Here is a 22,974-nt window from a genome sequence, read left to right on the forward strand (position 1 = left end):
CCTCCTTCCCAAACGGCCGCCGGGCTCACGTGACTGCCGTGCGGCCAACCGGACTCCAGCTTGGGTTTCCAATCCGCCCCTTCCCCTCCCCGCAGCGCTTCTGCGATCAGATCGATCTAAGATGGCGGCGGTGGAACCGGTGAGTGGTTCATTCCCTTCTCTCGCCCGCTTTTCTGTCTCCTTCCTCCTCCTGCCGCCGCGGCTCCTCCGGCCGCGGGCGGACAAGGGAGCGGCGGACGCCCGGCCGGGCCAGGAGGCGGATGCACGCCGGGAGGCGGGCGGCGAGGCCGGCGAGAAGCGCACGCACGCACGCACGGGGACGGAGCGGGGGGAGGGGAGCGAGAGGCGGCAGCCCGCGCGGGGCGGAGGGGGGTGGATGGCGGCGGCCTGAGGGCTGCGCCGGCACCGCTGCCAGCCCCGGCAGCGCTACCCGCCGCACGGGCAGGAGGGGCGCCGCGCCGGCGGCCGCACGGGGCGCGGGCGGGAGCGAGCGAGGCCTGCGGGCCGGCGCCTATTGTGCCGCGCCCCGCCGCGCGCGCAGCCCCGGTCCCTCCGCCCCAGCGGCGCTGCGGCAGCGCGGGGCGCCGGGGCCGGAAGGCGCGGCGGAGCGCTGCAGCCGGGGTGGCGGCGCGCCGCGCCGGCCGGCTGGCAGGCGGCTTCTCGCCACGCTCGGCGCATGTGGCGCGGTGGGGGTGGCCATGTTGCTTGCCGCCCGCAGAGGCCGGTGTTAGGCAGGCCGCTCGCCGCCGGGGCGGCTCCATCTGGGCAGCTGGCGAGCGCCCTCCTGGCAGTCGGGGAGTGGTGAAGGGCTCGTTGCAAGGCAGACAGAGAGCTTGCGATGAGAGGCCGTGCGGTTAGGAGGCGTGGGGTAGGTAACCGGGGCTGAGTTAGCAGATGGCCTGCTCGGGAATTTGGCAGCTGAAACAAGAAAACAGTGTGACTGGTAAGACGCGAGGCGTGTCGCAAACCAAATTGGCTTTTTCCGGTTGTGTCATCGTTCTGGATCAAAATTAGTATTTTATTCAAGGTTTTTCATAGTTTTCATGACAGTTTAAGTACTTTTAAATTTTTTCTAGGTAATATTTTATGATATTCTACTTTATTTTTATAAACATTATTTCAACCTGCCCTTCCAAAGGAACTGAAGCCACTGGAAGTGGTCCAAGTATAGTTGTAATACCGCATGCTTGTGTGTCATGAGGAGTGGGTTGCTGAAGGCTGTGTACAGTAAGGTCTCAAGAAAATGAGAAACTTAAGGCAGTTTCTTGCTGCTTACCAACTGTGAATAAATATCCAGTGTGTACTTTGGAAAGGCTTTGTAACACACAAAAGGTGTTTTAGTTGGAAAATCTTTGTTGTTTAAATAAAGATGAGTTTTACCCTTTTGTGTAAGGGAAGTTGATCAGCCTCATATGACTTTTTTCATGAACAACAAAAACCCCACCTTTGCTTACAAAGAAGACACTGAAGTTGGTCAGCATTAGTTAATGGCTTGATTAGTAATTTTGGACAGGAAGGATGTCAGTTGTTAAGACGGTGAGCACCAGCAGCACCCTTCCCTTATTTTCTGTCTGCAGTGTTAAAACACTTACTTTCCCATCCAGAAGCTGGTCTTTGAGCTGTAGTCCACATATATGAAGAGGAGAGCTTCCTGTCAGCTCAGTGTTGTGATGGCTATGGAGCTTAGCAGGGGTTGTGATACCTATAGAACTCATGGCCATTAGAAGCAGAAGTTACTCTAAAGGCATGGGGTTTTGACTTTCTTTGTGGTGCTGGTGTAAGCCTGTCTCTGCACTATTCTGTCCATTGTTCTTGCACAAGCATGAGGATGAATGTTAAGTTAGACCTGGAGCCTAATTTAGCCAAAACTAAACAACTGATTTTGCCGTATCATTTTCCAGCAAGATTAGTTTCCCACATCCAGTTCACCATGCAGTGACAAACAGTTGTGGTGAGCTTCACATCAGTTTATTGTTGGTTTAGGTGGCTCACACTTCTCATACTTAAGGTTAAAATTAGATTTGCAGAATGACCTAGGTCATAGATGCTACGTGCTTTTCAGCTGAACAATTTAATTGTATGTATGGTTAGGGATTGGAACATCTGATGATACTGAAGACTTTCTGTTGCTGACCTTCAATATCTGGACCAAGGTCTGTAAGGTTATCATCTGTGATGCTTCCCCAGTGTGAAAATGTCTTAGGAAATGCAAAACACATAATGAATGTCTTCTTTCTTTTTTTTTTAAATGTAGGTTCCTACGAAAATCAGTGATGTTTCTGGTACTTCCATGTTCTCAAATGTAACATACGTTGTAGGTCTTGTTGAGATCTTTGGGAACATTGAAATTTGAGTTTAGAGAGTCCCATGGAGGTTACTAAAAAAAGCAAGATTATTTTAAGTAAATACAGACCTGTTATACAGTGGTTTACTTCTCTAATGCAGGGAAAATAACCTGCTGAAACATTGTCAGGTTGAAACTCTTGTGCTATCTAGATTGTTAAGACTATTCTAGAATGATTTGTGAGAGTATGCACAAATGTGTCCTAAGAGTATGCTCATATTGTAGCCATTGAGGAGTGAATGTGATTAGATAACACTGTGGAAGTCAATAACAAAACCAATAATGATGCTTTAGTAAATAGTAGTTTACCAAAGGTGACTTCAAAATGTATCTACACAAAGCCTGTAACTTATAGGTGCTTATAAATTTTGTGGAAGTAACTTATGTGAACCTCTGATCCCCCATTGTTCAATTTTGAATAGGATATCACGATTCTTTTGCTTCATGACAGTTGTTACTGTTGTGTAAATGCAGTTCTCGGGAATTTAACTCCTCGTTTTAAGATAACCAGACTGAAACTTCAGTCCTGCATAGTTTGAGAAATGCTTCTTTAAACAGCTAGTCAATAGGCAGGCAGGACTCAAAACTTTCTGGAAATAAAACTATAATCTCAAGGGATTACAAACACAGTGGTGTAGGGCTTTGAAATTTTGGAAAGTTCAAAATACCTTTCAGCCTACCTGGAATTTCAGGAGGTATTTATTTTGTATTATTATCAGACAGCATGAAAGTGAAGTGCGTGCTATGTTCAGTCAGTGATCTGTGCTTGAAGTCAGTATAGTATTCAGCTGTAGTATTGTCAACACAGTTGTTTGCTCACTGTGTGTTTCTGAAACGATGCAGGATAAATGTATCTTGCATGCTATTTAATAATTGAGAATAGATTGCAAACTTCTGAGTTATAGTTTGCATTTCTAACTGAATACCAAGCTTCCTTTATGAGGAGGGAAGTGTGGGGCAACTTGTAAACTTTTCAAGATAAAGTTACTTTCAGAAAAATGGTTTTGAAATTACATTTCACACAGTATGTGAAATGTCAAGCCTGTTAATGCATAATAATAGCATATGAGACTGAGTTGTGTTTCATTGACTGATAGTACTTGCAAGTACTGGAGGCACATGGTAAATTTTGATGAGAAAAAGTTGACAGCTTTGTAAAAATTTGTGTCAATTTTGAAGGGCAAATCAGATGGATGTTGGTAGAGACCCTGCCTTAAGAAAGTTGGGTAGATTTTAAAACAGAATTACTGTGACTTTCCTCAAACAAATTAGTGAAACCACTTTTGAAATATTCAAAAGTCAAGGTCAAACATAAATTTTTAGATTAAAAATAGTCTCTAAACCTAAAGCAGTTACTCTCTTCTAAAAGTCTTAAAACCTCCCTGTTATGAATGTAGTATGTGATCTATAGATTTTTGTGCTATATAATAGATGTTCTGTTAGGGGCCTGAAAGTGGCAGGGGAAAAAATGCTTGTCTTTTTTTACATGTGTGGAGCAGCTGTTTAAATTAGTTCTCTTTTTAATCGTTGTCAGTTTTCTCATATTCAGTGCTGTTTATCAAAGTAGCTTGCATGTGTTACATGATTTACAAAAATTGGGCATACCAGCAGTATGTCTAGTATTTTATCTGTTCAGCTGAAGACCTCTTGAGCATCCATATATTGTTTTTTACTTTATTTTTAAATTACTTTCTGAAAGTTGAATGTGTCTTTCAGCCGTTGTAAAATTCTGTACTTGGTTACGTGAGTGGCTTCATATATTTGCAGTGATTTGAAGTCGTTTTGTCTAATGATGTGGACATGTGGTGAGATTACATATGTTTTTTGTCCCTTGAGTCATCTCAACTGTCCTACTCAGCAGTTTTGTAAAGTTTGTTTTCTTGTGTGAGTGCCTTAGAGCTAACAATGTTAGATGTTGAAAGTCATCATGTCCCATGGGTAAATTCCATGTTCAGGTAGCAAAGGCAGCAGACTGAAGTAAGAAGTGGTAGTACAAGGGCAACTTGCTTGGACAACTATAAAAAAAGCCACATAGATACTGAAGCATTTTGGTATGCCTTGTAACTTGCTAATTCTAGTTGTAAGGTTGTATGTTAAGTGATGAAAATCTGACAGGTACTTTCAAGTGTAGGTAGAACATTTTTCAGAAGTCAAAAGCACTGTAAGTATTCCTTGCATATTTTTTAGGAAATATAATCTCAGGTTTTAAATTGGCACCAGTGTGTCCCAGGGACCCCAGAGGAAGAATGCATTAGTTATGAGCAAAAATGGAAGTATTATGAAAAATTTTAAATTTAATAGTCCAGAAATTGCTGGTGTATGACAGTCTGACTTACGTTAATAGTGTAGTAATTGAAAGACTTCAAGATATGAGTTGGTAGATATGTGGACGGTACTTTCAATTCATACTGTATTTATAAAGTCTTGTAGGACCTGCATGCTTCTGTTTTATCATAGAATTTCAGTAGCTGGGAAAAGGTTTGATGTGAGAAATAGACTTAGAAAACTGATTAGTGAACTTAACTCCGTATTTGACTAGTAAGTGCTTTGATACACAAGTACTTTCAGCTTGGTGGTCAAAATGATGAGATAAAGGTAAGATAACAGCAAATGAGAACTAATATGATTAAGCAGACAAATTAAGTTTGTTTTGCTTGATGGTAGTGGGAAATAAAAGGTAATGATATAGGCTTCTGAGGAAAAGTGTTCTATGGCAATACGCTCTGCTCCCAGTTTTACACCTTTTCCCGAGGTTTATTCTGTATAGCTGTGTCTATCCTCGGTGGGCAAGCTGATGCTGGAAAAAAAACCAAACCTCTTCTTGCTGGGTTATTTTTTGAGGGGAGTGGCGTAATCCTGAGTCAGGATCCTATTTTGTGGGGCCTTGAGGTGAGTTGTCCTGTACTGTTTTGGACAGGAGCTTGAAATAATGGATAATGTGACCTTTATTAAGGCTGCGTGGCTTTCAAAATACGTTAAAGACTTCTTATGATGACTTAACTGAAATATTTGTGCTGAGTCAGATGTGCTTTCATTTGTCCAGAAATAGACTTTGATGTAGTTACATGAAGGGTGATCATTAGTGTCTGGAGGTGCTACCTTAATCCTTTCTGATGTTGTCTTGCATTAAACTTAGGAACTGGCATAGCCAGATGTGTTCTCAGTGGTTCTGTATTGATTCTTCCAGATTGTTTAGTTATGATGCTTCAGGAAGGCTGACCAAGGAGACTAGGATTAGCTCTTTGTGTATTGAAAGCTATATACTGAGTAAGCATGAAAGAGATTCTCAACTGAAATTAATTTTTTTTATGATAGTCTGCATTTGTTGAGAGTGAGTCTATTTGACATAAAAGTCTTTATAGTGTGATTGCATTTGTAAATCAATTGTAAATATTAGGTGTCACAGCTGACAGAGTACTGTGAATGAAAGTGAGCTTTATCACAAAACCCACTGCTTAGTTTATTTCAAAAATACCAAAAAGATTTTTCTTCTCTGCTTGTTTATTTGCACATGTAATATTTCTGATTATTTTATTTAGAAGCTCCTGAAGGGACAATGCTTGAATTGTAATTGTTTGTACTTGGCTTTTTGTAGTATAACAGAAATGGCAACTTTGAGAAGGAAACACTGAAATGCTCCTTTGGTGTACTTTACAGCCTTTGTGCCTCGGCTATTCTGCAGAGTTATTTTATGTGATTAAAGAGAAATATGTAGATTTAATACCATCAACTTAAATGGAGCTAATACTAGAAATTTTAATCTAGCTAGATTTTGAATTACTGTGCTTTTTGAAGAACTATTTAACTTTTTACAATATTACAATGAAGGAGATTTGACAGATTGTTCAACACTGCTATTGGTTTGTCGGTGATGTTTCCCACTGGGGAATTTTCAGAAAGCATTTAGCTTTGTTAAGAGGCAAAAAATTGTTCTACCTACCCCTTGTACTATGAGCATCTGAACACTAGCTTATTTGTTGTTGCCCATTTAGGTCCTTACATTTAAGTCTCTTCCACGTGCACATATGAAGGCATCCTTAAATATTATGTAAATTAGCTTTTAAACATGTTTTTTTTTCTTCTAGGTGAGCTGTTAAACTGAAACATACTTAACTGTTTTCCTTAACTATTTTCAAGCATAAAGATGTAACTTATCTGAAATAAAAAGTAATCATCTTGCATAATAATACTGAAAATGTTGATAATGAAAAGGAAATACTTACTAAGACAGATCTTTGGGTGTTGTCAGAGTTTGCCAGCTTGGGACTTGGAAAGTAAAACAGTGTTTGTTATTACTTCACATCCATTCTGGTTTTCAGCAGCTTTGATAAACCGAGTAACATGAAAGTCTGGAGTGAACTATCCCATTAATGAGATGACTTACTATATTACTCAGTCCTCCACTTCTACTTTGCTTTAGTCTTTTAAAACCACCAAGTTGAAACTATTTTAAGTACTACTTTTGTACTGCTACATTAAGTAATACCTAGAGTCTTTGGGTCTACTGTAGTTTAGTAGTCGTTTATATTACTGAAGTGTTTTTTCTGTCACAGGATCAGCTGTATAGGCTTTTTTGTTAGCTGTGGGGAATGAGCTATAGTCCCTCATTCTTTGTGTCTGTAATATTCTAGCATGGATTGCAGATTAGGGAGAGATGGTGGTAACTGGTGGGGACACTTGGCCTCACAGTGAAGCACTGTTCCCTGGTTTGAAGGAGTAGCATTAGAATTTCAAACCTGACACAGGGACTCCTCCCTCTGAATTACAAGCTTGAGGCAGCTTCCATATGAAGGGAATACATGATTTCACTTCTTTCTGTTAAAATATATTTGATATCTCTAGCACTGTCTACAGATTTGAAAAAATACTTGGAATCAGTCTAACCTATGGTAGATATGTATAATGACATTTAAGTTTGAAATTTGAGAACTGATTCTACTGTTTGGTGCCAGAAGGTTTGTTAGTAATGATGTTGCAAATACAAAGAATAAGTACTTACTGGGTTGACTTCTGGCTGCTTATAACTCACTTCAGACCTGAGGACTATAGACATGTCTCCTACTTGTAAGAACAGATTTTTCTAAATAGGGCCTGTACATCAGTTTCCAATGATGCTTTGTCAGAAACTGATTTTTAAAAAAAAAAAACAAACTTTCTCAAATAATGATAGAAATTAACTTTTAGATATACATATTCTAGATAATGTGGCTTATTGTGTATTTCAGAAATAATGCTTATAACATTCTTGTTTTAGTTTGAAACACTTGAGAATAAGACAGGAAGCAAATAACTGAACAGCAGAATGGGAATTCCTGCAATTTGTTGTACTACCTCTTCAGATGTTGAGGAAGGAAGGGATGCAGATAGTACTCCTATGACGTGATTTGGACCTCTAATGCAGGATGAATTAGAGGAACTAATTCAAAAAGTTACTTCAAATAAATTACTTATTAATACATTCCATCTCAATTTTTAACTTCTTTTTTTCAAACAGGAAACCACTCCCAACCCTCAGCCTTCAGAAGAGGAGAAAACTGAGCCAGCACCTAGTCAGGAGGTTGCCAGCCCTGAACAGTATATTAAGCATCCACTACAAAACAGGTAAGTAGTATTCACAAGTGTGAGTGTAATTTTGCCAAAGGTAGAGGAATGCTTGTGGCTTTACAGCTCTCTTTTATTTTGTTTTTCTAGCAGCATTTTGAGTGTTCTCTTTTTAAGATTTTTGTAGTGAGGTTGTAGAGGAAATAGAATCTGATGCTGTTATAATTTAGAACCTTTTCACGTAATGTTACAGAAGCTGAAAATCTGCAGTTTTTCATAATGCAGTAGGTAATTGGAAAGAGCATGGCTTGTAGTTGGAGGGAAGCAGAGCTTTTGTTGCTTCTGTCTGTGTTTTAAGAGACTGACACTGAAGAAGTTGCTAATGAAAACAACTGGAAAACCTTCCATTCTGCCTTGTACTTTGGGCAATTAAGGTGCCAATGGTAAAGACTTCTCATTCTTATTTCTTATTGGTCTTACTCCTTCATATTTTACCTTTTTTTTTTTTTTTTTTTTTTTTTCTCCTGCTTGGAACTGATAGTAGTAGAAGCTGGGATTATGAGCCAAGGAGCATCTTAGACTTGATCATATGAATGGTTGGTGTCTACAGTAATACTGTGTTCATTATCTGCAGGAAGCACAGCAGAAGAAACCCAGATGCACACATTTGTACCAATACGTGGCTAAGAAAAAACTGTAGGGCACTTAAATTCTCTTGTTTAACAAGAAACGCATGGAGCAGTGGTTAAGTATAGTTATGAGAAGTTACTGAAAAAAATCAAAGCCTTGATGAGTTCTGTATTCAGTGTGCAAAAACAGGTACGGGTATGTTGTAAGCTTTAAAAGCTACTAATCAACTTTCTACTGAGCTATGGAAACAATGAGGACTTTTACATGTACAAAGCTTCTTGGTAACCTTAAACTACCTTTCTGCAGTAAAGGTAATATAAACTTACAAGTTGAATTACTTTCGTTGTGCATGAGAGGTACTTTGGCAGCATACATACACGTCAAAAAAACCAGCTAGGAAGTAATTTTCTCCAGGGAAGCTGTAGGGCTGATGTGGAATACTCAATACTTAATGTATTGATAAATAGGTGCTGCCCCAAAGTTAACCTTTCTATCAAGTGACATCTTATTCCAGTTGTGAGCAAGTGTGGAAAACCAGTCTGAACTTTCTGTAGTGTTAGACTGTACACATCTTACTTTTTCTCTTGTTCTTCTTTTAACTTTCATCTTTCCTCTCTTTCTTCTAAAACACTGGTTAAATTGGTAACAACACTCATTTACAAGTGGTAGTGAGGCTATTACTGGAAATAGTAATCTTTAAAACAGGTTGAAGTGTCAGAAAAGATCTCAAAGCAATAAGTTGACACCTGGCAATTCAAAGTACTCTGCTGTTAACAATCTGCTCTGGTGTGAACCTGAGTGATTTGAATGCTAGTGGAACCATCAGAATGAGAATTAAGCCTGTTTTGTTGAAGGCTTCATTAGGTATCCTCTTCCAGTGTTTTAAATTATGCATTTTACATCCAGAAAGAGCATCTTTGTGTGACAGGTTCAGCTTGTATATGTTAAGATTTGTATTCAGCGCAGATGATGAAGAAAATTGGATTTAAAATTTTTCATTTAGTCTTGTCTTCATATATGCAGACTTAAGAACCTGAAACTATGAAAATTGGTGTATTTTTCTTAAAGGTTTTGGCTGTTAGTAAGCTTAATGCAACTTCTTTTAAAATTTATACTCCCCTAATCTGAGTGCTTGGGAAACTTTTGTGTCATGTGTAGCTTTGGAGTGGTATAATTAGCTTTTGTAACTTTTACAAGGAAATTACTGGAAAGGGAACTATGCTCCTAGCTTGAATAGTTGTTGTTTTACACTGTAATTGGTTGTTTATGGTAGGGAATTGCAGTTCAACTGTGGCAGCAAGGAGAAACATTGGAAGCTTAGATGTTTAGGGTCTTAGAAATGTTTCAAAAATATTTTAAAAACTTACTTAAATGGATTGATCAAGTCTACCCTGTTTCTCCTAATGGGAACACAAATATTGTTGATCTGCAAAAAGTTGTATTTGAGAACAGAGTTTCTCATGGAGCTTATAGATGAAAACTTTACTTCCATGCAGATAGTGTCTTAATGTTTGCATTTAGTTTGGATATAACAGTACAAATAAATTATATTTTTAATATACTTTATCTTCTAGATGGTGTCTTTAATTCCATTTTGTTTTCCTTTAGATGGGCACTCTGGTTTTTTAAAAATGACAAGAGCAAAACTTGGCAAGCAAATCTTCGTCTTATCTCAAAGTTTGATACTGTTGAAGATTTTTGGGCGTAAGTAAAGATTTTTTTTCCATCTGTGTCATAATCCTGGCATATATTGGGAAAGCTCATGACAAAGAAAAACAACAGCAAATACTCTAACTGCAAATTTTTGGGTGTAATTTGAAACGCATGTGAAGTTGAAGGTGTGATCTTCCCCATTCTTCGCAATGTGGTAGAGTGTCACCTTTTAAGAAAACGTGATCACAGAAGTTATTCAAGCTTTAAATGCACACTGTCTTACTGTTAACACCACAACCCTGCTTATCTTCATTTGTATGTGACATACATGTAGAAAGTAGTATTTTTCCAGTAGCTAACTCATAGTAATATGAATTTGTGTGTTCCTGTAGCCGACTGTAGACTGTGACTGGTTGTCACTTACTTGACCCCAAATTTTGCTAGTTGATTAAATTCAGACAGCTTGTTTCACTTCAGATGTTCAAGAGTGCTTGAATATGGAGCATGGTACTTGAGACATATGCAGATTAATGAAAGAAAGTTAGTTATAGATTACAGGAGACACTACCTTCACTCGAAATTGAAGGTCTGCAAAAGCAATTAGGCTAAAAACGTCAGCTGCAAAGCTTTTGAAGTGTAGGCCTGTACTTTCCAAACACTTGCTTCAGTCAAATTCCGGTAGCTTACTTGTCTACCATAATGATGAAACATGAAGAAAATGCAAGTGACATGAAATTGAGGGTGAAATGAATGTTTTGTGTATTTGATCTTAGTGTCTCGTGCTGCATTGAGTGGTAGAATTTTTAAGGTTTTTGTTGCATACCTTGTTTTGGATGTGATAGTAAGGAAGATATAGTGATAAAGTGGAATAAAACCCATCAGTGACTGATTAGTGTGAATAGGGAAGAAATAAAGATGAAAACCTTGAACATTAATGGGGATGACTGATGGTTGAGTGGACAGGAGTTTTGCAGTCTGGGGGTATGTGATAGGTGGCTAAATGACTTCACGTTCTGCTTGAAGCTCAATACTGAGGCTGGTTAAGGATAAGTTGTTTTCGTGCTCCTTCAACCAAGATAGTCTGGGTAATTTAAAAGAAATACTGGGGAGAAAATACTAAGGTTAAAGTAAACTTGGAGAAGGGAAGCTGATAAATCTGCAACGGGCTTACTAAATTCCTCTGCCTGGTTTCTGATTGTTAGAACATCGCAGCAATTCACTTCCTTTTCTGATGCTGGACCATGCCTGAATGTTAGCTGGCCTTTGACTACAGGTTATTGTGATACGTGCAAGATTTCTTTTGAAGTCCGACCTTAATGGTGCATGGGGGAAAAAAGCATGTATTTTCTTGCTAGAGGAGGAGACAGTATGTACTTCTCTGTTGTTTTTTTTTTTTTTGTCTGAATTGCGTAGTTGTAAATTTTATTTGGAGTACATATTTTATCTTTTATTTTCATTTGTTCTTGCCTTTTGAGTCCATATTTCAGTTTGAATTGTCAGACCTACAGCCTTCATCCCTAGAGTATTGTATTAAATGGCAAGGTTTAGTATTTCTCCTAAAACCTATCTATGCAGAGAGAGTAGCATTAAATATAAGAAATTTTTATTCCTGGTATGTATATGTACAGAATACACTTGCACACAGAACTTGTTGCCATGAAAGTTCAGTGGGTTTTGTTTTTAACAAGTGTTAGAACTAGGTTTAAAAGAAGCATCAGTGTAGGAAGTTGGCAAATATTCATAAAGCAGTTTCCATTCTGCTGCTTCAGCTTTAAGATATTCTGGGCTTAATGCTCTTATACCATGAAAGAGGGTTGCTTCTGAAATAGCTTTAATGCTTTTTAATTTTTATATTTTGTTTGATCATGTCTTAAATTCTTTAAGAATTTTTTACCTTAAAATAATACTTAGTTTTTAATCCTGCTTTTTTCCCTCCAATAGTTTATACAACCATATCCAGCTCTCTAGTAATTTAATGCCTGGTTGTGACTACTCGCTGTTTAAGGTATGCTTGCTAACCATTTTTCTTCAGTTATGGATGTTGATGGATGGTTTCCTGACTAAACAAGACATTGTCCAAGTATTTAACTTCAGATATTTAGAAATATGGTTGTGAATGTCCTAAGGGTGTTAACTTTTTAGGAAGTCCCAAACACATGTCCTCTGAAAATCAGGCTGTCACTAGTTCTGAAAATGCAAGTACTTGTTTTAACAAACTTCACCGACCATATATTTTAATCTATTGCTGTATTTGTCTTCATTCTGTTTGAAATGTTTGTGCAAAGAAGTAAGCCTCTTTTTATAATAGGAAAAAAAATTCCGTCTCTGTCGTTGGGTATGACATGAAATGACTTAAAATATCCGAGTTCTGTGGGAAGCTGTAATGTTCTGCAGTACACTTGGAGTACTACTAGCCAGGTGCACAATGCTCTTATGAGACTTTATACCACCAGCTGAATTCTGTATTACTAATGTATGAAATAGAAAATTGCACCCGATGCTGATCCAAGCATGCCGAGGATGTGTTTAAACTAGTTAATAGGGAATGCTGATGAGAAAGTGTACGTATAATCCTGTCTCATCTGAAGTGGACACCAGTTCAGGAGCTCTAAATTAAATACCTCTCTGGTTCTAATAAGACAGGTTCCTTTTTGAATTCAAATAACTAAATAGTCCCCTAAGTACTGGTGCCTGTTTCTTCCTTTGCTTATCAAGGTTAGCTACTGGCTGGGGTGCTTCAGTACGTGGTGTACATAGTTTGTAAACACCAGCAGCTTTAGGTAGTGAAGAGGTGGTGATGCTTGGGTTTGGGAAGGTAATAGTGACCGAGAAGCTTTACTAGTAAATTTTGAGAAGCTGTAGGCCCTTCAGAGGGTAGGATGTGCTTGTATTTGCATTAATCCAAAATGTGTGTTTTAAGTATGTGTATCTCATTTGCTTACCATCAAAAGGCAGTAATTTAATTACTTAAATGCATGGGACAGGTACAGAATTGGCAACTGTTTCTGGCTTCAGAGCAATCTCTTGCTGTTGTCCTTCAACTGTGACCTCATAAGAGTGCCTCTTAAAGGTGAAGTAGTTTGAGCTCTGCAGCTGCCAGTGAGGGTGTTAAGTTAAAAGTGAGCTGACACTACTCCATCCTACGTATTGAAGTCTTAATTTTCAGACAGTTCTGTAGTGTGACTATTATTTGAGAATTCTTGACTGAATTTCTGTGTCTAGACAGCTACCTGCTTTCTTAAGGATTGGCAGCTGATTGCTTTGCTGGATTGGCACATCCAGGGCCATTTGAAAAGCATGAATTGGAATGCAACTTGCTTCTAAATTGTGTGTTAATTTTTGTGCCCCTGGCAATTAAAACACTTATTCTCACCTTGTGTGTGCAGGAAGTCAGTGAAATAGACTGACAAGGGTGTCTGTTTCAGTGAAATAATCTTTATTCATGAAGTGATCCACTGAGCCAATGTTGCATAGAGCCCAAGACTTAAAATAAAGACTCAGGAATGCAGCTGCTAGTTTTTATCTGGTTTCATGTGGGGCAAAGTAGATACTGACTTTGCCTGTTCCTACAGGGGTTTTTTGATGTCATGTTGTATAACCAAGACTTTTGCCTGGACTGTTGGGGTATTTTTTCTGTAGAAAGAAATTCATTAAAGCAAGTAGGCTTGTTAAGCAGTTTTGGAACTTTAGTATTGGTATGAGACAGTATTTCTGGACAATGTATGTATCTTGAGCTATAAACTTTTCCTTGAGTTGTGTTTCAGTTATTGCTCACCTTTGGTTATTCTTTAGGAAAAAAAATATAGGCCAAGTCTGATTTAACTTCTGGTTGTTCTTTGCAGGATGGGATTGAACCCATGTGGGAAGATGAGAAAAACAAACGAGGAGGACGATGGCTAATTACACTAAACAAACAGCAGAGACGAAGTGATCTTGATCGCTTCTGGCTAGAGACAGTAAGCACTGTGGCCTTACAAATTGCAGCTGAAGAATGTTGGATTTGTATTTAATATCTTAACTAGTTTGTTCTTTGCATGCCACACTACAACTTCTTGGTAGCATGGTGTCCTATAAGCTTGTATAGGCAGGGTGTATTTGAAACATTTTGAGTGATGCACATTGTAGTTGTATTGTTTGCAACTTTCTTGTAACAGGCAGAAATAGAGAGAATTCTATAGGACAGATTAACCTGTTCAGAATGGCTGTTGAACTACTGGGAAGATCAAGAATTCTTTTCGTAGTAGAAAGTATTGTCTTGAATGTGACTCCCAGATTTAAATGCAACAATTTGTTTAACAAATGCTCTTAAAAGTGAATAGTTCTCATGTTTTAGCCTTGCTGAAACAAGGGAATTTCAGATCTATTTTTAGTCTTCCTGTACTTACCTTAATACTAGGATATAGTATTAATAATAATTAATAATAGCACAATTTTCTTATGTGCCATAGAAAAACTTTTTTTCATTGCTGCTATCTCTTTGGAATAGATCTTTTTGAATGGCAAATATACTTCTAGAGATTGTGGATTGCATTAAATGTAGAAAAAGAACTGAATTGGAATAGCTTAAAACAGTTTTTTTGTGTGATCTAGGTTTTAGAAATGTGTATTGCAGACATTACAATGCAAAAGAGTCTTTTTCCCTGCTTATGAGAGAGGGGAAAAGTATTGTACTTCTTGAGAGGCAGAAATGGCCTTCAGGATCAAAATAAAGGTGTCTAAAATAGTAGAGCTGTTACAATCTTTCCAGTTGCTGTAGTGGTGAAGCAGAGAAAGAATTGTAAGCATCATGCTACTTGGCAATATGACTGCATATGGAGAAAATAACCTGTTGCTGTGCATTTGGCCTCTTGACCTAAATGCCTGAATGGATCCTGATTCTTAATAGCCTTATGAATTAGAAACTCACAGATAGTTTATATAGACTTAAGGCTAGAGGGTTCTGCTTTTAATTTAGTGGCAAGCAGTGGCACAGAGCCTAAATACCTAGGTGACTGGAATGTGTGCTCTAAGACAACTTGTCACTTCTATTTCAGTAATTATTTGTAACCAACTTTCTCTGATTAAAATCAAACCCTCTTCTTTTATCACTCTCCTTTGGAACATTTTTTTTATTATAATGTAATGCTCTATTCTTAACTGTAAACTAAACTTCAAGACTTTTCCCTGTTGTGCAGCATTCATGAAGAACACTGTTTATCAAGCATGGCAGTCATCTTTGCTTGTATGTGTACTAAAGCTGTTGGTCAATGTTTTGAATATTTGTTGTGTGGTGTGAACTTAAATATTTATGGCTTTCATTACCCATTGAATGTATGCAGCCTGCCGTTGGGTGCAACATTTAAAGTATGTGTAGTTATATATGATTTATTCAGTAGCACACTTTGTCCTTTTTATATTTGAAGTCATCCCTTTCAGTTCTTAGGGGTACTGAAAGACCTACTTTGCTCAAAAAGTTGCAAGTGTGTTGAGTTTCCAAATGTTACAAGTGACTCTGGAAACTAAGTATAATGGCAGTGTATTTTACATACTGTGTGAGGGAAGTAAACAAACATCCATTTGGATATTAATACTTCAGTGTGCAGAAAGACTTTTAATTCGTTACAGACTGGATGAATCTGTATTAACCACAAAAAATTCTCAGTTTTGCGTATCTGAAAATTGCTTGTTTTGCAAGTTGCAAACTGAAGATTTTAAATACTACTTTCATGGTTAGTGTTGTAGAGAGGTGTGACCTAACTCAATCTGATATTCCTGAAGTATTACCACCTTTGCCAATTCCAGGCTTTACCATTAGAAATCTTTAGTGGAAGAATCTTGTTACTCGTGTGCTTGCATAACACGCTGTTCAGGATGACGGATTCCAATTTCAGAGACTGTGGGAACTCTGAAGCTTCCTGAGTGTGTTAATAGAAATTAACGCTTCATTAGATATAACTTTTCATCTAAGTTGCAGTCTGGTTTGCCTGTGAGTCAGGACACTTCAGAATTGAAGTTGGACCTTACAGAGCTGACATGCTTCCCAAATGCATCATGGGTTCTCCTGAGGTTTAAACTGTAAATGTAAAGGCTTAAAAATTCAGATGTCTGTGTCTTAAATGTACTTTAGAAAGAAGAGTAAATTCCTTAAATTCTTACTTGGTTTTCAATTGGGAGAGTGGGATGGGAGGAAACACTATATAAATGATCCACTGTGTCAGAACTCATGGCTGCTGGGACAGGAAAGGGAGATGGAAAGCTCAAAATAGGAGGAAGATACCCTGCTGCTATTGAGTTTATGTTCACTTGTAATATTTGGAATATCAAGAAGATAACTGCAGTAAACAGAATGATTGCTGTATGGCATGTGGCTGTAAGCAGTAAAATGGGTAGTGTTCCTCAGTCCTTTGTGTGTGTAGAGTGTTTGCCTATGGCATGGGATTCTAACTTGGAACTGCCACTTTTAATGGTTAATCTTTGTTTTGTAGCTGCTGTGCCTTATTGGGGAGTCGTTTGATGACTACAGTGATGACGTATGTGGTGCTGTCGTTAATGTTAGAACTAAGGGTGATAAAATAGCAATATGGACAACTGAATGTGAAAACAGGGATGCTGTTACGCATATAGGGTAAGTAATGTGTTTGTGTCTCAAATATATGAAATTTAATGATGCATTTGAAGCCAGCTAACTTGACAGAGAATGAACTTCAGGCAAATGTAGCTTGTTCAGAGCTATGTCCCAAGTGAAGCAACTCAGTCATATACATCTTCTGCTAGTAAAGAATAACCTTACATCAAACCTAGTAGGTGTCAGCGTTTTTTAAAAATAGTATTAACCATTAACTAAAGGAGCCAAGGTGACTCCATTAAAGAACTGTAAATAACTTTAGGATTTTGCCAACAGACCGACACAATGACTATGGGTAAGTTTTTGACTACCTGCTATCATGTTGCCATGACTCCAAAGACAACACATCAAGTTTCTATTTAACAACTAAAATTGGGGGAAGCTATGGTCCTGTAAACTGTTCTGTCACAATTAGAGTAAATTTAATCTACAGTTGAATAGGCCTGTTCTGGAATTTAGTCAGAGCTTGCAGTCTAGTGCTGTTAGTAGCTTGCATATCCCACTGCTAAGGTGTCTGTGTGTATTTAAGGCAGGTGTTGCTACTTTCTCTCAAGGCATAAGATCCAAGATGACTTGGATCTCCTATTGGGTAGCTGCCTGTGACCTGTGCCAAAATGAACTGAGGGAGGACTGAGGCCTGCTTTCTATCTGTAGTTAAAGACAGCAAGTCTGTGAAACTAGTCTGTGTGGTGATAAAATCAGATTGTTCCAGCGAATTGCTGTTTTGTTTTATTCAGGTGACTTGATAATCTCAGCAATGAGGGAATCGTAGACCATGACTACTTCATAGGTGCATTGCTTCTATATCTGGGAATATAGCTTGCTGATACTAGTGCTATTCACATGAATGCACCTATGTTCTGCATCTATGTAGGCTTGTTAATTACTTTTTGGCAAGAACTTGTCCTGGTCTGTATGGTAAGCCATTGTTCATACAGAACTATAAGGTGATTTTTAGATGCAATGAGCTAGAAAAAGCCTTTTTGAAGTCCTTTATTCATACTTCAGAAATTGTTTCTAGATTGGTGTCTATTTTTCATGAAAGTGTCATCAGATCTTAAAAGCAGCTATCCTGTTAGTAACTCCATTCTAAGGGCTTTGCTTAAACTGTTTTTCTGTTTCTTCTCTCCAGGAGAGTATACAAGGAAAGATTAGGACTTCCTCCAAAGATAGTGATTGGTTACCAGTCCCATGCAGACACAGCGACTAAGAGCGGCTCCACCACTAAAAACAGGTTTGTTGTTTAAGAAGACACCTTCTGAGTATTCTTTCATAGGAGACTGCGTCAAGCAATCGAGATTTGGGAGCTGAACCAAAGCCTCTTCAAAAGCAGAGTGGACTACATTTAAATTTGATTTCCATCTAAGTGTTGCTAAGATTTGTGGAAGAGTCTCATTCGCCTTTGTCTTGTACTTCTATATTCAATTTTTTTTCTATTTTGGCTGATGTAACCATTACCAATCAATTTTCGTACACTTCACCCCTCAAATCCATAAATGTTTCCCTGGCCCACTCTGTAATAGCTTGGTAGAAACATTACTATTACAAAAGAAGAAATTGTTTATCCACAGTATTCAGAAAAGTTGTATTTCTGTACCTGCAGGAAATTACTCTGTTTTACATTTGCATTGTATGCAGTAACATTTTGCTGGTTTGGAAAAGAGTATGGTGCATACAGTTTTCTAGCAATTTTTTTGTACAGCATCATCTTTGCTGTAACCTGTGCTGATGGCTGCTAGATTAATTTATTTGTTTCCCTATTCGATAACATTAGTGATATTTTGATTTCAGTTGTTTTTGCTCATGTAACATTTGGTGAAGAATCTGGGAATATGACAAAGGTGGAATAAACATTAATTTTGTGCATTCTTTGGTAATTTTTTGGTTTTTTTGTAACATCAAAGCTTTGCTACAAATTCATGCATTTCAGTCAAACTAGTTATCTGTTTGTGTGATTTCCTAATTGTGGATTTTTTTAATGTAACACCATAATTTACATTCCTTACTAGAAATAGTATGTCTGGTTTTGTATCTTATGCTGTATTTTAACACTTTGTATTACTTAGGTTATTTTGCTTTGGTTAAAATGGCTCAAGTAGAGAAGCGGTCCCATACATATTAAGACAGTGTACAAAACTGTAAATAAAATGTGTACAGTGAATTGTCTTTTAGACAACTAGATTTGTCCTTTTATTTCTCCATCTATTCAGAAAATATTTGTACCTCTTGTGACAAGGCAGTCTCTACTGTGGCTTCCGTTGTACTGTCTTCCAAGAAAGATGAAGTCTGGAGCTATAGTCTGTTGAAACTTTTAATAAATCTATTAGATAGCACCCTAAATTGAAATGATATTGATATGGCTACTGGTTTCTCTTAGTGGTTGGTCTAATTTATCATGATTTGTGTTATCTTTCTGACTTTGATTCACGCCAACCAAGAAATTCAAGAGTACATAGAAAGCAGTCTAGTTTCAGATAAGAAGGACACTAAAAAATGCTGAAGTTTATAATACCTGTATGAAGTGCAGGTGAAGCCTTCTAGAGACATGGCTACAAAACAGAAGTATATGAGGATCTGGTAGTCTGCTATTATGTATGTCTTGTAGTGCAGTGAAACTTCCATTGGCTTGAAAGTTGCTGTGGGAGCTTTAAGTTGACTTGACGTGCAGGATTGGGGAAGAATTTTGAAGGCTGTGGAGTTAACTACTTGTTTCAAGCACAGTGTGAGAGGCTTTTCTTTTAAAGAAAAGGAGAGCATGTAACGAAATGCTGCTTTGCTTGTTGCTTATTTTTCAGTGTGATATACTTTAAGACCTTGCCAGGACTATGGAGCCTTTTTTCAGTTCAAGGCAGATGCTTATGGGGATTTTCATCTTAGTGATAACTCCTTAAAGCAAGTTTGGGCACTGCAGCAGTGAAGCTTCAGTTGAATCAGGCTTTTAATTCTGCCTGATTAAGGCAGTGAAGTGTTTCCATGTGCTAAGATAGACTTGAATGCTTTCTTGCACATTTTATAAGAAATGTACGTTGTAAATACCTTTTCAATTTAGTCTGATAATGCAGTTGCATTAACTTCTGGATCATTATGTCCTTTTCAGTCAGCATCTATAATTATAGTCTGCCTTCAGTGCAGGTTGTTAAACAAGGGTAGCTGTTGTATGTGACTTGTTGGCTGTTTGGATGCAGGTTTCTGTGAGCTCTGTTGTAACTGGCTGCCTAGCCCAATTCTGCGGGCATGCAAAACAATTTGGTTATGTTCAGTGGGACTATTCAGAGTACGACATAGCAGTCCCTGTCTGTCTTACTGCTTACTGCCTCAGCTAATCATCTTTGCAATTAAAGTAAGCTTTTTGAGCTAAATTTCTGTTAGCTGGTTCTGTTGTATGTCGTCAGCCTCAGGGTGTGTGGTGTTTGTAAAGGTTTTGGTATTTGGGGGGAAAAAACCCATAGTAATGCCTATATGCATGGAAAGGTAAAGACAAGTCACTTCTTTGAGTGGTAACATTAAGTGGTCTCTGTGCATAATTTGGGAGCTCTAGGGCAAGGCTCATTGAGTGATTCAGGAACACAGATAGTGCTGCCCTTTTGTCAAGAGTAAGGTTAAACTGAGTGAGAAGTAAATTGTAATGGCTCTGTTTACTACAAGACTGAATGGAATATTTTTCAGGGTAAGAGGATTTTGTTCATCTAGAGAAGTGATTATTAGTGTTTTTGCTATGGTCTCAGGTTCTTGAGCCTGACCCTATTTAAGTGGCCAGCTGTCTTGCACTGTAATATGAAAAACTTCAAGTAGGTTGATGTGAATCTCTTCTCTTCACATAATTACCATGTTGCTAGAAGACTTGAGTGAAAATTAAATGATGTACTTGCTTTATCAAATATATAACCTATGCCACTTCATTCATTGCCAGAAGCAGCAAATGACCATGAACCTAGTTTTCTTCAACTTGCAAATCCCTTTGTGTTGTATGCTAGCGTTCTTCTGATAATGGTGTGGTTTGTGTTCTTACACTATGAGAGAAAGCTGAGAGCTCTCCATTCTGCATGTTAATAAACAGCTACAGGCTCGTAAGGCCATTGTCAAATGTCTGGTTTTAGTAAGCTTGACAAGACTCAAAGACTAAATGTCTGAAGCATCTGTTCAGAAGTGGTTTTATATGGTACAAGCTCAGCAGAGCAAGGAAAGAAAGCAGAAACTTGCTGTATTTGAAGAGGTGGAAGAACATGCCAGGATACAGCCCGGGAAGGAAGGGGTAACAGAGGAGGAGTATTTGTGAATTAACAGCTGTTTCTATACTCTTAAGTCTCAGGCTGAGCAATGCTTTTCAATGTCAGTTTGTTTGTCCCACTGCATTGTCACTGTCTTGTGTTTCAGGCTGTCTCTAGCCCAGGAAACAATTTTCAGTGTTACCCAAACTTTGAGAACTGGGAATAGTAGCTCTTAGCAAAGCTCAAATTGAGCTCAGAACTTTTGTCCTGCCTGGAATCTTTTCTCGCAGAAATGCTCAGAAAAAGTACTTTGGATTCTCTGGGACCCTCACTAAAAGTGAAAGACCCTGGCATGTCAACTTCATAAAATGACAGCGATCTTCCTTTTGTATATGACTTTCCTTGTTTCTGAGGTTTACTTATGAGTTTGAGCCTTTCAGACTGCCTAGCACTTCACTTCTGGTCACTTTCCCTCTTAAGAACAGTTGACAATTCCTGCAAATTTTTTTGTGTGTAGGTTTTAGTTATGTCTTAATACACTTTTTTTTTTAATGTAGAATTTGTGTCTTCTCATATTTGTTGTCTTATATGCTTATAGAGTATAGAAACAGACAAAACAGACAATAGCAAAAGTGACATCAACAGTAAGGGAATAACTTAGACCTGTTTCACCTTGAGTTCGTACCTGCCCATCCAGGGAACTTTTGGACAGCAGGGGCACAGAGCCTATTAGCCACTAATGTGGAACCAGTCCCAGTCCTGGCTGTCAAATTCATCTGCTGCTCCTCTCCCTTATCCTTTCAAAGCTCCAGGGGTGGTTAAATCTTGAAGACTTTCCATTTTTATCTACTGCAGGACACTTGTCTCTCTAGCTGCTTGAGCAGACTTTCTGCCGTTTAGCTCTTAAAGTTCTGTATTCCTCCAGAATTTTTCAGGTGTCCAGCTCTGGAACTGTGGCCAAAGCCTTTAAGCACTTAGATTCCTTCCTCTCTGGAAAAAAATCATGGTCACTTCTGCTTTTGCCTGCTGGCTGCCTGGCACTTTCCCAGAAGACTATGGGATGCCCTACTAGCCTTCCTAATTTGAAATAAAGCAGGTCCTCATGTCCAGAGCCACATGTGAGCTGTGGCTGAGCATGTGATGGTTGTTACGCTTCCTAGCATTAAGTTGTTACTTTGTGTGCTGCCTTAAAGGGATAAACATCCTAGCTGCAGTCAGTCTGTTGGTATTGTTTTGCCTGCTAACAAAACATAGCTCTTTTTTTTTTTTTTTTTTTTAATTTCCTGGTACTACTGAGCGTATGACAAGCTTAGCTGTGAATTTGTGGAGTTCACGACTGCCTGTGCTTTTCCCATTTCCATTTTTCTAAATCCTGATACTTTTAAAGCCTTAATAAAACATGTTTAATAAAGGGAAGAATTACACTGAGTCTAGTTACTGCTTTTTTGGTCACTATGATACTGTGGAGAATTCCAGGTGTTGCTAAACCCAGATAAAGACTGTTGTGTGACTTCTTTGGCATAATAATCTGCTTATGGGATTTTCACTTTTTTATCTAGCCATGTAAGCATGATAATAGTGAAAATGATACTTGAAATTATGTATGTGAATCTGTCATATATGAAGCAAAAATGACTCATCTATTTTTTCAAAGTAGAAAACAACTGTTTATTATTTCTGAAGTATTTCTTTGGATGACTTTCTGTAATGAATTCTTGAGTTTTGCTTACAATAGGTAGTTTAGGTCAAACTTTTTTCCTTATGTTGTGCCTATTAATGTTATTGAGGAATTGGAGCCAACCTCATAGGTAAGGTTTGGCATTTTTTTGAAGTAAAGCTAGTTTTTGAGCCTTATCTTTCTCCCTGTGTGCAGGGTAATTACCCTGGTGCATCATACCCTGAGCCGTACAATACATAGAAAGTATAATGGGAAATTGGAAGGTACTACTTTATTTCTGTAGCTTGAATGAAAATAAAGCTTCTGAGGAACGGAA

The 22,974-nt window shown here is 38.3% G+C and overlaps 1 protein-coding gene across 1 annotated transcript; it reads left to right on the forward strand.

Moving 5' to 3' along the window:
- Positions 1–43: 43 nt before the first annotated feature.
- On the forward strand, positions 44–22,974 carry EIF4E (eukaryotic translation initiation factor 4E). The gene is made up of 7 exons (XM_061992483.1): positions 44–139; positions 7,839–7,945; positions 10,124–10,219; positions 12,110–12,173; positions 14,011–14,124; positions 16,633–16,772; positions 17,905–22,974. The coding sequence occupies exons 1-7, from the start codon at positions 122–124 to the stop codon at positions 18,017–18,019; spliced, it is 654 nt and encodes a 217-aa protein (XP_061848467.1). The 5' UTR covers positions 44–121; the 3' UTR covers positions 18,020–22,974.

Source organism: Colius striatus, chromosome 3 (genome assembly GCF_028858725.1).
Source record: "Colius striatus isolate bColStr4 chromosome 3, bColStr4.1.hap1, whole genome shotgun sequence".
Taxonomy (NCBI): Eukaryota; Metazoa; Chordata; class Aves; order Coliiformes; family Coliidae; genus Colius; species Colius striatus.